This window comes from Gobio gobio (assembly GCF_949357685.1).
Source record: "Gobio gobio genome assembly, chromosome: 7".
Taxonomy (NCBI): domain Eukaryota; kingdom Metazoa; phylum Chordata; class Actinopteri; order Cypriniformes; family Gobionidae; genus Gobio; species Gobio gobio.
In genome coordinates, this window is record NC_137103.1 from 39,562,753 (window position 1) to 39,578,288 (window position 15,536).

A 15,536-nucleotide genomic window follows, 5' to 3' on the forward strand; every position below is an offset into this window, starting at 1 on the left:
TTTTTCATTGCAGAAGCCAAACTACTTTGAGGGGACAATTAGAAAAAAGTGGCTAAGCTTTAGTTACAACACTGTTCCAGAAAATCACAACCCAAATATTGGACTGCGTGCTGCACATTTTCCGGAGGACTGTTTCTAGCACCTGGGAGAGCACAGACCGTTTCTACGTCTTTGTCATTTCTACGATAACAAATGCAAACTTACCAATCTGATACTTTCTGGTCCAGTCGCGCTGGCAACGTTGATCGATCAGTTTGGTCATGTATTTAAAATACATGCATCGGTTTGCATCCTCCTGATCAGATTCGGGCTCGAATTGATAAGGTAGGACCGACTAGGTAGGATTATCATCTCTCAATATTGCTTTGCTTTGGAGCTGAGGTTTCAAATATGGTAAGAAGCATGACATTTTCGTCAGACGCTTAACCTCTTAACCGGATTGAGGACGCATTCGCCCTCAAGCTTTATTTGTTTAAATGAGCTCAAATGACTGTCAGATGTAAGTAATTACTATGACAATCTATACATAATTTAAAAGATCTAAGAGTCAAGCTTCCATTTTTTACCTCTGTTTTATTCTCAAAGTCTTATAGTGACAGTAATTTGTTAATATGTGTCAGGAGTTATGAATATGAAAACCGCGTCGGTACCGTTTGAATGTAATATGAGCCTCAGCTGATCTCATTCCAGGGTTTTTCCTGGGTCAAAAATGGTCTTCGGTGGTGGCTGACAGACATGGTCATCCATACACACACACACACACACACATACACACACGCACGCACAGTAAAAAAGTACCCTACCCACGTTATCTGCAAGCGCAATACTGACAATACATTTTAAATAAATTCAAAGAAAGTTTGTAACTTTTGCTTATCTTATTTTGATCCCACATGAAAAAATACTATAGTATATTATAGTATATTATAGTAAATATACTACAGTAAATTAACAAAGTGTAGTAAATACTACAATATACTACAATTTACTGTAGTACTTACTATAGTATGGTTCAAAAACACTATAGTATTTACTAGAGTAATTTTACTATAATATACTATAGTATGGGATACCTTGATGTTTGTTTGTGTTCCTCATTTTGACACTATCTACTGATAATTGTTTTGGTATATAATCATATCAATATTAAAAAGTAGTATTAAAAAATGAACAAATAGCCTAATTTTCTGCCATATACAATTTCATAAAATGATCAGCTAACTAACAACATCTTTGTTCTGGGTTCACCTCACTCCAGTCTAAACTAAGTGATTTTAGGCTATTTATTTTACTACACATTGTGAACATAAATAAGCTGAAATACTGTGGATAATTCAAACGAACTCTTACACCCACTCTTGATAAATTGTGTAAGCACACTTGTGTTCTCATTTCAGATGCGTTCAGAGTAAATGATTAAACTGATTGGTGAGTTCAGTGTTGGACAGATCAGTTGTTCTAACCAGTCATTAAAATGATTCGGTTCAAAGGAGTCATTAGGTTGCGAATCGGACATTAGCAGACGCGTTGTGTGTGAATCCCGTCTGTTAGAACATCGCAAAAGATTTGTCAACACACAGAAAACACTTCATAACCGGATAGGATTTCTTTCCCGTTTATTGAAAGTATGCTTTATGTCAGCTGGTCAGAGAAGAGTCAATGTTTTTTGAGCGCATTTCACACCCAGTGGTAATTAAAGGAAAACATCGTCTGATAGCGCCACATGCAACATGGATTCGGTCTTCCGACCTTTCGATTTTGATTAACGTAATATGTGAAATATTAGAAAGCTAAGAATGCTTATTTTGAAGACAGAGAGAGTGCGAGGGAGGAGCTCTGATCGTTCTCTCTGACACTCAGTTAACCCAAGCGCAGCAGTCTACATCACTCATAAATCACAATAACTCATCAAATCAGGCTTTGGCGGGACAAACATTTGTTTTGGCGGCCGCCAAAATTTTTTCAATGTAATGCATTCATAAAAAAACTCCTCTATTCTCCTCACGAAGACTCGCGACAAATCAACATCCCTCAGGGCTTTTAGTTCAAAAGTGTGCAGATGAGGAGAAATATTGATAGATTCTCATATGTCTGTGTCAAATTTCTAAACAGAGGAGTATTTTTTATTCAATACTTCCTCAAAATGCGCAGATGTAGCCTATTCATGAGCGATGGAGTCTCTTATGTGTTGTTTTCAATTCATACTGGCAGCCGGAGGGCGATCTGTGCACATGTAGTCCATATATGGTACAGACACACGAAGAAGAACCATGTGCCATAATAGAAGTCCATAATAAAAGCTTCCTGATATCGCTAAAGATAGATTGCAAATAGAGACATTTGAAGATAATGACTGATAACTGATACTGGTGAATCAGTTATTTTAGTGCTTTTAGACTTAACTGCTGCTTTTGACACAGTTGACCACACAATTCTTTTATCTCGTCTGGACAACTGTGTGGGTGTCAGGGGGACAGCGTTACAGTGGTTCAGGTCGTACCTGACTGGGAGATGTTTTGCTGTAAGACTGGGGGACTCCACTTCGTCCACCACCCCTTTGAACTGTGGAGTCCCCCAGGGATCAATTCCTGGGCCCATTCTCTTTGCTCTGTACCTCCTCCCACTCAGTCAGATTTTTAAAAAGCATGGTATCTCCTATCATTTTTATGCAGACGATTGCCAAATATACCTGCCTTTGACAAAAAATGAACATGCCCCCTTGACACCCTTACTCGAGTGTTTAAGTGACATCAAGTCCTGGTTGGCTCAGAATTTTTTAACCCTAAATGAGGGGAACCCTCAAAACCCATGTATATCCCACAGCCACCAGCCTTGGTGTCACTATAGACAGTGATTTTAAACTGGATAAACAAATTAACACTGTCGTAAAATTTAGTTTTTTTCATCTTCATCTTTTATCTAAAATTAAACCTTTTTTATCTTTTAAACATTTTGAGCAAGTCATGCATGCTTTTATTTCGTCACGTCTGGACTACTGTAATGCACTTTACACTGGAATATCCCAAAATGCACTTTCTCGCTTACAGTTAGTCCAGAATTCTGCAGCACGGCTTTTAACAGGAACCAAAAGCGCGAACACATTACCCCCATCCTCGCTTCACTGCACTGGCTTCCGGTTCGATTTAGAATTGATTTTAAGATTTTATTGTTTGTTTTTAAAGCTTTGCATGGACTAGCCCCACAGTATATCACGGACCTCATCCAAATTTATACACCGTTGCGTTCACTGAGGTCTGAGGGCCAGCTACAGCTTTTGGTTCCAAAGACCAGACTTAAAACCAGGGGGGACCGGGCTTTCGCAGTGATTGGCCCCAGATTGTGGAACGCTCTGCCTCCCATGGTCAGAAAGGCTCCCACAGTTAAATGTTTTAAGTATCGTCTCAAGACCCACTTCTATTCCTTGGCTTTCAACTCCATGTGAGTTGGGTGGTCCTGTGTCTTATTGATTTTATACATTTTTTGTGTATTTTTCTTGTATTGCTAATAGTTTTATGTGCAGCACTTTGGAAACTGATTGTTGTTTGTTAAATGTGCTATATAAATAAAGTGGATTGGATTGGATAATAAACACACAATCGCGATGATGTATGGTTTGTCTGTGTCCTTTATACCATGTTGGGTGTATTCATAATAGATTATATTTATAATGCAATGCTATTGGACATAGCTTTTATCAATATGCAGAATATTGTAAAATGATATATTTTCTGTCTGATTTTTTGATCCGAAGCCAAATGAAACCACAGAAGGTTATTTAAAACATCCCACTTGTGATTTAAAGTAATTTTGGAGAACAAACATGGCTTTAATCTTTATTGTATTTTTATTGTGTGCTAAGCTAACATGCTAGCTAGCCAATGCACCTGCCACCTGGGCAAACACATTATTTTTATTAATAATTTTGAATAGACTGAAATGAAAAACCAACTGAAATGTTTCTATTGTCAACAACGGCATTTGAGGCACTTTAGAAGGTGAAGTGAGAAGTTTTATCATAAATGAGGTTTGAATAGAACAGTTTGAATAGAGAGTCGTCAGTGATTACAATGAAGACAAAAGAATAATTTAATAAGAGCCATAACCTGGCCAGAGAGGTGTGAAAGTGTTCTGGGGAGACTGAAACTGAATGGGCAGTTTGCACCTCAAAACAATAGAGACAATAAACTGAATGGTAGCTCAGAAGAGATGGCAATAAACAACAGTTAACATTTTAGAGAAATCTCAAAATAAAATCATATGACATGATCTTGAAAATCAGAGTTTTAGACGTATCATCTTCAGATTTGAAATATAACATGGTCAGACATGTGGCTTCAGCTGTAGTGCACTTCTAGATTGCTAAAATGCCAACTTCAATTTTATTTTCATAAAGATATTTAATTCAAATATATTTCTAATAACTTAACAAAACTTTGAAGCTTATTATAGATATTTTTGATTATGAAAATAATTATAATTTTGAATTTACAGTAAACTGCCAAGTGTCTGCTTTCAAATGACGCTATACTTATGATTTTAGTGCAAAGGAATCATTAACTGTAACGGTTTTAGTCTGATTATGCCATTTCTTAGGATTTTTTCAAAAGCGGGGGTGAAGGCTAACAACGGGCCAATCACAATGCACTGGATCGCTGTCCAATCAGAGCACAATGCGCTTTTCAGAAAGACGAACTTTGTAAAAATCGACGCGTTTCAGAAAGGAGGAGAGGCAACAATAATGTACAGTATGTGTAAAATAATTACTTTTGTTAACCTAAAACCGTGTAAATACATTGCATTAAACCAAATACACAAAATATTGTTCTTTTTAGAACCATCATATGACCCCTTTAATGTATGGGTAAAGATTATTACAAAAAACTGAAAAAACTGCAGTCTTCACAGGTCAGGAAATGGTCAGCAGAGGTTTTTTTTTGGCACTCTAAAAACCCCTGTTCCTGCCTTATTCAAACGAAAATAAGTTTCCAGATGATGTGTGAAGATTATGGCTTCTGTAGAGTTACGTCATTGTAGATTAAGACAAACCAAGTATGGTTAAATTACGTAAATTATGACACATTGACCTCGGTCATCAAGATCATCTCTGTTCTAACAATATCTGATTGCCATGCAGCAGGTAATGGTAGATTTGTATTTCTCTGAGACATCACATTATGAAGGCCTGATTTTATCTTGCAAATCACATATATAAAGCCAATACTTTTACTTTACTCTGTCTAAAGTTGACTAAATTTAGTCTTTGCATTTATTGTTAACACAGTAATTAAACCAGTGGCTAAGTCTGATCAATACCCACTTACCCAATATTATCATTTATGTAGCAAAACATATTTTGAGCAGTAAAAATAACTGTTGCAGGGTATTTTATTTTCATGTTTAACTTTTTAATGTTGTCACAATTTCTTAAGTTTGAAAAGTGTTTTGAAGTGTTTTTATTGAGAATAAAGTTGTAAAAAACATGCATATTTCTTCAATATAAACCAAATGTACTAACTTTATACCAGCTTTCATTGACAGCAGCACATCTGAAGCTTTTTTCCTAAAAATTTGTGAGCGTGTTTGATCTTCATATTTTCATCTATAGGCTGTGAGTTGTAACTGCACTGTATTTGGATCTTAAGCAACTGATCGTTTTACATGGTGTGTGAACATAAATGTGTGTTGGCAATGTGTGTACACAACCACACTATAATGGTAAAAATCTATCCACTCCTTTTTTATCCCCATAAATCATAAGCAGTGTCTCAGAACAAGCCATTTGCAGATTCCTGGCAAAGTGACATCACATTTCACAGGCCCTGCCCACAAGTGTTGATGGACACTGCCGTATTAGTACTCAGAGAGCTGTACAAAATCTGCCATGTTTATCTCCTCGCCAGAGCATTTAACAGCAGCATTCAAGCAAGAAATGTGTTCTTAATAAAGCTACTAAAGTTCATTCAGTCAAGAGCAGTGAGTGATTTTCTGTTTATCTTTTGTTGTTTGATTCATATTAACAGCAGTAGGCACTGTATATTACACTGCTTTCATTTTAATAAACTAATATACACACAGGATTTCTTTATTTGCTGCATATGTGCACAGACATAAACTGTTTTCATGTGAACTTTGTGTTTTTCTGACATAACCTTGTGTGCAGTTGACAATTTAATCACAATAACACATGAAAGAGAACTAGTCTAATTTAAAATACCCATGGACACACCGACATCCAGCTCTCTGTGCACATGCGTCGGGTGTGTGTGCTCAAGTTGAGAGTGATATGACTTTAAAATGCATGCAGATGATATTTCATGATGATTAAGAACTGCAATATCACATGAGCGTGTCCGCGATGGAGATGATCATAACCAGACAGATGTATCATGTTTCAGTTTTCATTCGCGTGTTCACAAGCTGTGAAGGCTCCGCTCTCTGGGGTGGGGAGCAGCAGCTCATTTGCATTTAAAGGAGACACACAAAACAGCAAATTTTTCTCGAACACTTAATGTGGCATTTTCAAAATTGTATATTAAATGATCTGTTAGCAATTTTGATCTGAAACTTCACAGACACATTCTGGGGACACCTGAGACTTATATTACATCTTGTAAAAAGGGGCATAATAGGTGCCCTTTAAAGGTCCCATGGCATGGATTTTTTATTTTATTTTATAATGTATTCTGAGGTGTACTTATATTGTTAGTATGATATTTACATCATAAAATGTCATAATTTAGAAATAAAAGGCATTTTTTCTATACAAAAAATTATGTTTGCCCTCTGGCTGAATGCCCTGTTTCAAGGGGCATGTCTGCTGTGAAACTTCAGTAAAAACGCCCACTGTTGTGATTGGCTGACATCTTTGCATTTGAAATGAGTATTAGATCTTGTAGCAGAGGGGGCGTGGTTTAACGTGGTCTACGAGGCACGAGCCTGCCAGAGAGATGGATGGACTTGAGTTCACTTCTCATCAGTTCTCAGCACGTCTCAGTTCAGTGAACTGTTGTAGTTACTAGCATATACTTCAGGTTATTAGTTTATTTCTAGTCGGAGGGACTGCCACTCATGTCAGAAAGTTAGTAACTTTAGTAAATTATGGATCAGCGCTGACTCGAGACGCGAACCGTTTAGAACGATTTGAGCGATTTCTAACAAAGTTATATTGTAACTACTGAGTTGTGAGAGCGCTGTCAGCGCGAGTTTATTTTGTTTGTATCTGAGATTTCTGAATAAAGTCCCAGTCACGCCAAGCCCGTCTTCCTCCTTATTCTACCAACTTTGTAACACATGTAATGTACCATTACAGCTGTCGAGATGAACAAGTTACAAGTAAGTGTTGATTATAGCATTATTTTTAGATATTTTCCTTTCATATGAAAAGCGTCAGTGACGCGCATTGAGTACACAGCGCAAAGACACAACAGGGCAGTAATCGAATGTAATCCAGTTTATTGTGGGGATAGCTGGCTAGCCTAGCCCGGATACCCCGCGCTTACCCCCCTTCTGCTTAATCTCGCGCCGCATATGGTGCCTCCGCTGTGGGCGAGATACAGTAGTGGGGATCGGTGATGTTGAAGGCCGACCGGTCAGTGCAGCCCGAGCTTCGGCAATGTGTGAGGTTTATCTCTAAAGATGTTACTCTGCCGATGTTGAGCAAAAACTCACGACTGTATGCACATTTTAGAAATGATAGATGCGACGAGGACGTACAAAAACACTGACTCACAAGATAGAAAACACCGTTCTGTCGGGAGAGAGAGAAGTCGCAGCATGAATAATACAGTTCTGTGTGAACTTGAATAATTAGCTACACATCAGAAATCACTGATCACAGATCAGAAGGAACTGAAAAAAGACTTCTCTTTTCATTTGTACATCCAAACACTGAGAAACTGCCAGCATTCACTCATTCACAAGCCATGATGTCTCAAGGACAAACAAATATGGCGTTCGCATGGGCGTGCTAAATTCTCTGGGTGGAGGAAAGGGAGGTAACCGTTCCTGTTATGATGTCATAACAGGAAAATTCAAGATCAGCTCATCTGAGCTGTCATTTTCTCAAAGGCAGAGAAAGACAGCCAGAACTCGGTTTACACCGATCAAAATTTCTAGCAACTTGGGGACAATATTCAGGCTAGGGGAACTCATATTAATGTTGAAAAACCTCATAAAATGAAAATTTCATGCCATGGGACCTTTAAAATCAAAGACATGTCATTGTGTAAAAAAGGGGGTCGCTAGTCATCTGAAGCACTAATACACCACTGAGCTTACCTTCACATCCCTGTGAATGACGTTGTTGTCATGGCAGTACCGTAACGCCTCTAGGATCTGTCTCATGTAGTGACTAACGGAATAGAGAAGAGAGGAGGGTGGGAAAGAGAGAAACTCATATTAACCTGAATGGAAAGAAAGTGGGAACTAGGTTTGGAACTATATGATGGTGAGTAAAGGATGACAGAATATTATCCCTTTAAACATAGAGATATCAGTCTACAACTTTAAGTAGAGCACAGGAACATAAAATGGATGAAACTGCCCTTAAAAGCTGTTTACCTGGCTACTGCCTCACTGTAAACAAAACCAGCATCTGCTCTCTTCACAATCTCAAAGCAGAGATCTGCTCCATCCATACTGAAAGACAGAACAAGACAGGAATCTCATCAGCAATGTAAAGTCAAATACTGGCACTATCAGTTCTGAGGTCCATTTATGATTTAACTTTATAGGAAATGCATACAAATCTTTAAGATACTAGTAAAAAATAAATGTTGTCTGTGCCAGTGGCGTAGGCAGAAAGTTGATGATGGGTGGGCCTCCAATAGTGTGGGTGGGCCGGAATAATTCGCATTACCCCCTTAATTTGGAAGAAAAATCCAAATATCCGACTGAAATTTAGCTAAAAGTATTCCGTAGCCTATATGTTGGACCTTTTATTGTCTATTGTATTTTAATATAGTCAACTTCTACATGTTGATGCCTTCTCAAGCCCCCGTACGAGCTGTGTTTGTAATGTTTGAGCACGACGTGCGGATGGACCGTTTGCAAGGTTGCTTTAAAATTCCGCTATTGCTGTAATAGTGTCACAGAAACGAAATACTGTAAGCACTAAGCTCCGTGCGATCAGTCAAAGTGTGGGCGGCTGTAACGTGTAACGCTGTAACCTGATAACTATATCACGAAGAGAAATCACAATGTCCTGTATCGACAACCTACCAATAATAAACGTGCTCACAAATATTACATGCAAATATATGATTGCCATGCCACGGCGGGCCAGACTAAAAACCTGCCCATAGCTTAACTTGTATGGCTGATGTCTGCTCTAAACAAGTCGGAGTTGGCTGGGTTTTGAATTGAAGATGTTGATGTTTATCACTTATAGTTAGTTCACTTTCAAACGACAAAAGGGTTATGGTGTCCTGTCATCTTTGTCAAGACGTGTTTCTTTCTTAAACTGTCATAACTTACAGTTTAGCCATTTTTTTTAATGACAAAAAAGGCGCTGCTAGTTGGATTCGATACCGCTTATTGCCACGAACATTACATTACTACTGGCGTGACGTAACTGAAGAGACTAATTAGCATATTTATATTAATATTAGAATAGAGTTCTAATACATGACAAAATAAATCACATTTAAAATAATTACTGAAGAATTGTTAAACGTTAGAAAATAGTATTATTAAAAATAAAATTATTTCCCTGGATCTGACAGGATGGGCAAGCTGTCAATATGACCCGTAGCTACGCTAGTGGTCTGTGCCTAACCTGAAATGTAATTTGCCCTATATCCCACCATAGCTCAGCTCTATACATTAAACAGACACGTATATTGCAAAACCTGTTTAAAGTGTGATTTTTCCATCTAAAGGCAAAACCAGAGCAGCATGCTGGTAGTTGCCCATTATCTCTGAGGAGAAACTGGACTGTAAGTTGTGGACTGAACCAACTGTGGCCAATTTCAGAAATGAACACTTTTCTGATTGAAAATGTTCCCAATGCTTTAACACCAAGACCGTGAGGGTGTTGTTTCCAGGGGGCAGCAGAGCTCTGGAAGCTCCTGCTTTTGTGTCGGCTCGGGTCTCTGAGGCCTTTAAAGAAAATCCCTTGAGAGGCAGCTGCGCTTCTCCAGATAAGAACTCACACTGCATGAAAGTTCTTTGAGAAAAGCTCTGCACTTCAGATAAGCATATGAGCATTTAGCATTTGGGGAATTAAAAAGCTCACCCTAGTCCACAAAACTGCTGAGAGAGCAACAGACACAGACTCCTCTGGACAGAGAACAATATGTTCATGTCTCGTTTTGAGATGCTTTTTAGAGTTCACTGACCAAACCTCATCACAATAGAGTGGTGACGCTGTGCAGGCCAAAACACGGAAACAAGTTAGCATTTTAGGACTTCAGGTTCCATCGTCCCGTAGTCAATGGTTTTTAAAAAAAAATAGGACTTTGGTTAAATGGTTGAAATAAGGTCTGTGGTGAACATGAGCTCAAGACACTTTCACGCTTTATAAAATATAAATATACATAAATTACATCCCTCGTGATTTTTTGAAGCTGTTACGTGTCTTGAAAAAGGCAGTTGCTATAAAGTGGCTAAATGAGAGAGGCTGCCGGGGAGATTAAACGACATCACACCTAAAAGCTAAACTCATTCTGCTTTTACAGCGTTGTTATGCTTATAATTGTGCTCTTATAAAATATTCTCACTCTTTCTGGGAATATGTTTTTAGAAAAAAACTGAAAGAGTTGTCGGAAGCTTAGTGGTGTGACCGTGGTGTAGTTAGTTTATAGCCTACCTTTAGCTTTTTACTTCTGGGAACTGAATTTAGGCTTCACAATTCATAAAAATTGTGTTCATCTGTGGAAATAATCTTGATGGACAAACCGTGTAAGTATAATTTCCTTTTGTTGACTAGAGAGCTTGTTTTTGCTCTTAAAATAGGATAAATCCTATTGGGGTTTTGCATAGACTGTAAAAGGGTTTTTGTTGAGGAAACCAGTGTGATGCTAACTGCCCATTGGCTTACAAAGTCAGTGTTTCCCACACATAGACTAATTTGTGGCGGTGCGCCACAGAATCAACACCGGCCGCCAAATATTGCGTGACGTTCTTCTTCTTTTTTTTACCCTGTTTAAAACACACAGTGTATTCGTTCCCTGCTCTCCCTCTTTCTCTGTCACTCACGCGCGTCTCTCGCTCTCAAATTGCCAAACCTGCTTTTGTTATTAAACAAAGTCTAAGTTTTTACATTTTTTAAAGTTTTAATACGAAATTCAAACAATAAATAGCGTTTTGGCGCTAATGTGGCATAACAGTTAAAGCCAGAGGCGAAATGCTCTCATCTCCCGGCGACGCGCGCGGTCACGTGGTTCGCGGAGCTCTCTATACTTCTAGCGCTGAGTCAATACATTTGAATTGATAGACGACAGTTTCACTATTCAGGTATCTGCAAGTTTGGTAAACAGTACAGCATAGTGTGCATTGATTATTACGTCAACCACATTTACAGTATCATTTTATTATGGAGAGTGATGGAGATGCAACATTGTTAACATTAATGTTAATGGTTTTCTTGTATTTAGCCCTTGGGTATTCCTTACTAATTGGTCACACTCATACTTATTGGTGATCAAATGTGACCACACACCTTAACTATTTTTCAATTAAATAAATGTTCTATATTTTAGTTTAATAATATTTATTGAATATTTTGAGGAGATCTTTTGGTACTAAATAGGCCTATTATTTGTGCAATAATTATGGTCCATTAATTACCATTTAATGAATAAAATAAAAATAAATACTTCTAATATTTAATCTTATTTATATTACAATTAGTGTAGTAATTAAGGTTAAAATGGAGAAATCCAATGCAAATTAGAGTCATTATGTACCTGGAAAAATAATTAATTTCATTTGTAATGCCATGGTTTACCCACTATAGATGTCTGTATCTTTAATAAATATACATGTATCTAGTCTAGTTGCTCAAAAAAGTATTGCATATCATAACTGCTTACTTATTTTTAGGTTTTGCATTTGAATACATTTAGACATGATCAAACACTAGATTTCTTTAAATGTGAAATTTTAAAACGTTAATAACTTACATCCTAATATTTTTTATGATACTTATACAAGCACAAGTGAATATTAATGAATGTGAGCAAATATAATTTAAAATAGTTTGAAATAGAGTTAAAAAGGCAAACTTATTTTTCCTTATATGTACAGTAGGCTATATACATATTAATCAATATAATATATACAATATACATATTAATCAATAATATACAATGAATCAAGATCGAAATCAATATTTGTGCCAATCACCAACCCCAAATTCCCCGCCCGCCCGCCCCCGCCCAACACCAAAAATTGGTTTCTAATCTGTGGGAAACACTGAAAGTGCAACACTCTCTATATGCTTCTACATTTCTACTTTCACACACTAAACCAAACGGATGTGTTTGACTCATTTAGACTCTAAAGTGTTAAAATATACAAAAAGATGGCACTGCACTTGTATTTCTTGTGTACAAGAATACATATATGTGTTAACCATGTCGACGTTATGTTCCTCAATGCTATAAATCCAACATTTAAATTCATGTTTGATTGCATTTGGGAGTTTATGTGAAGAAAGAATGAATGGAATAGTAACACAAGTGCAGATTTGCTCAGAATGAAGGACTTACAACTCAAACACCATGTAGAGCATTCCATCAGAGCTATAGGTCTCCAGAAGCTCCACTATGTGAGGATGTTTCAGCATGTGACAGATGCTCGCTTCCCTCTTCAGGTCTACAGAAAGACAAAGAGGCGAATTTCAGTTTCAAAACAAGTCATTTTCAGGAAATCCAATTTGCACAAACCAATTAATTTTTTTTAGCAACATTATCCAATGGTTTGGTAACAGTAATCTTATTTTCCATGTTTATTATATGTTTATCTCAATTTAATACAAAAAGTCAAGCTCAGCACCATGTTCTGATTCAGAAGCAAGTTTTTGCACAATTAGCCAAAATATGTGTAGGTGTACAATTAGACATCTGTGGTGAGAGAACTGCATACAGTCAACCACACACACACACACACACACACACACACACACACACACACACACACACACACACACACACACACACACACACACACACACACACACACACACACACACACACACACACACACACACACACACACACACACACACACACACACACACACACACACACACACACACACACACACACACACACACACACACACACACACACACACACACACACACACACACACACACACACACACACACACACACACACACACACACACACACACACACACACTGCTGCTCTTCTCATCTGTAATTAAAACTATTGGCATCCAAGAATAACACAGCCATAAGAAAACTGTAAAAATGTTGTTTTACACACCACTTGTGCCGTGTGAATCCATTCAAGACAGGCTTAGAAAAGCAATGCGTGATAAAAGTATTGTGTGAAGTGTGAACCTTTGCATGGATTTCCTCAGAGTATAATGCACATCTCCCAAGACAAAATAACTTTAAAGGTGATTTTATACTGTAGTGCTAACAGTCACACTTCCACTTCTTAATTTCCATTTTGTGGTGCCATTAATGGTACATGTTGTATAGTGTGATTAACGTACACATACATACACTTTGATCAAGAAACTACCATGGATATTATAAATGTTTTAAATAGAGATGCTCCGATCACCAAGATCATGATCTGCCGATTGCCGATCACTGCCGATCACAGAATGGCAGGGGAATGGCAATCTTTTATCTATAATCTTGCAGAGTTTGCACCATTTGTAGAAATGAAACTAACTCTAAATTAAGGAGAACCACCAAGTGTATTTTTTTTTGAAAATGAGATAACGTAAGGCTACTGTAGGCCATCTTTCCCAAATAAACGTATATGCAGTGCATTTTTGTTTTTAAAAACAATTTTTCAGGTAGGTCTAACATTAGTATTGAGGTAAGAAATACAAAAGACATTTAATAAGAAATCAAATGTAAATTAATATTGGTCTTCCCTGAATAAATTAAATTAGATTAATCCTTACACTTAAGGTTGTAAAAGTTAGTCATTCAAGAGCAGTGAGTGTCATAAAGGTTCATCAAACAACACAAGACAAAGAGAAACTCAGAGACAGCAGCAGTTTATTCGACAGCTGTCACTTTAAGAGCGAACACGGATAGGTTACATGCAGTTGCACAAATGTTAACTCGCGAGTCACGGCGGGGTTTACGTGCATACTCGTCAAGGCGGTAATTTAGTACATACATTTGTGTGTATCTGACCATTTCAGCGCAATTTGTACTCGCAAGCCGTCAGCATGCGATCGGTTCATGAGATCGGCCTTTTTAGAGACCGCCGATCAATCATCCCAAAGCGATTATCGACCGATCGAGATCGGTTTCCGATCAATCGGAGCACCCCTAGTTTGAAATAATGTCTGTCACCTCAAAAAAAGTGTTGTGCAACCAATGCACAGAACATGAAACAGGAAATTACATCATAGAGAGGGTCCCTAAATACATTCATGAGAAGGTTAATTAGTCTGAATTAGGGCTGCTCCGATTGATCGGCAACCGATCTCGATCGGTCAATAATCGCTTTGGGATGATTGATCTGCGGTCTCCAAAAAGGCCGATCTCATGAACCGATCGCATGCTGACGACACATAAAACCCGCACCTGCTGTGAGAGCTAGGGCATGATATGCAGCGACACCGTCTCATTCTCTTTCCAGCGCGGGTTAAAATAATTATAATGCTGAAGGTGAGGTACAATTCATATTTCTATATTAAATAACTTACGCAGTCATTTGAAAACTTTCTGTGGGACGTAAGTTAGTTCACAAACAGCGCGCGTGAATCACCGTGTGCGCGCGCTCTCTCTCTCCCTTTCAAAATGCTCAAATGGCTTCACATCAGCGCATCGCATGTGCACTAAAATCGAGCTGCACAGTTGACACAGGATTTGCCACTTTGCACAATCGAGGCAGTGTCGCATCGTCACTAAAGTTTATCATTTGCATTTATTTTTAAGTCTTGTCAGTGTTCAAACCGCTCAGCACTCGCGCGCACGGTCTGGAGAGACACACACACACGCATGCACACACAGGCCATCTCACAAAAAGCTTGCGAGTACAAATTGCGCTGAAATGGTCAGATACACACAAATGTATGTACAAAATTACTGTTTTGACGAGTATGCACGTAAACCCTGTCGTGACTCGCGAGTTAACATTTGTGCAACTGCATGTAACCTATCCGTGTTCGCTCTTAAAGTGACAGCTGTCGAATAAACTGCTGCTGTCTCTGAGTTTCTCTTTGTCTTGTGTTGTTTGATGAACCTTTATGACACTCACTGCTCTTGAATGACTAACTTTTGCAACCTTAAGTGTAAGGATTAATCTAATTTAATTTATTCAGGGAAGACCAATATTAATTTACATTTGATTTCTTATTAAATGTCTTTAGTATTT

General features: G+C 37.9%; 1 protein-coding gene across 42 annotated transcripts in view; it reads right to left on the minus strand.

Moving 5' to 3' along the window:
* caska (calcium/calmodulin-dependent serine protein kinase a) overlaps positions 1-15,536 on the minus strand; it is a 208,914-nt gene that overhangs the window by 59,927 nt on the left and 133,451 nt on the right. For all 42 annotated transcript variants that reach the window (XM_079820766.1, XM_079820761.1, XM_079820757.1 and 39 more), the window contains exons 3-5: positions 12,711-12,816; positions 8,560-8,637; positions 8,278-8,350 (exon numbers count right to left, since the gene is read on the minus strand). In XM_079820766.1, the coding sequence (XP_079676892.1) occupies positions 8,278-8,350; positions 8,560-8,637; positions 12,711-12,816 (257 nt within the window). The remainder of the gene's footprint in view (positions 1-8,277; positions 8,351-8,559; positions 8,638-12,710; positions 12,817-15,536) is intronic.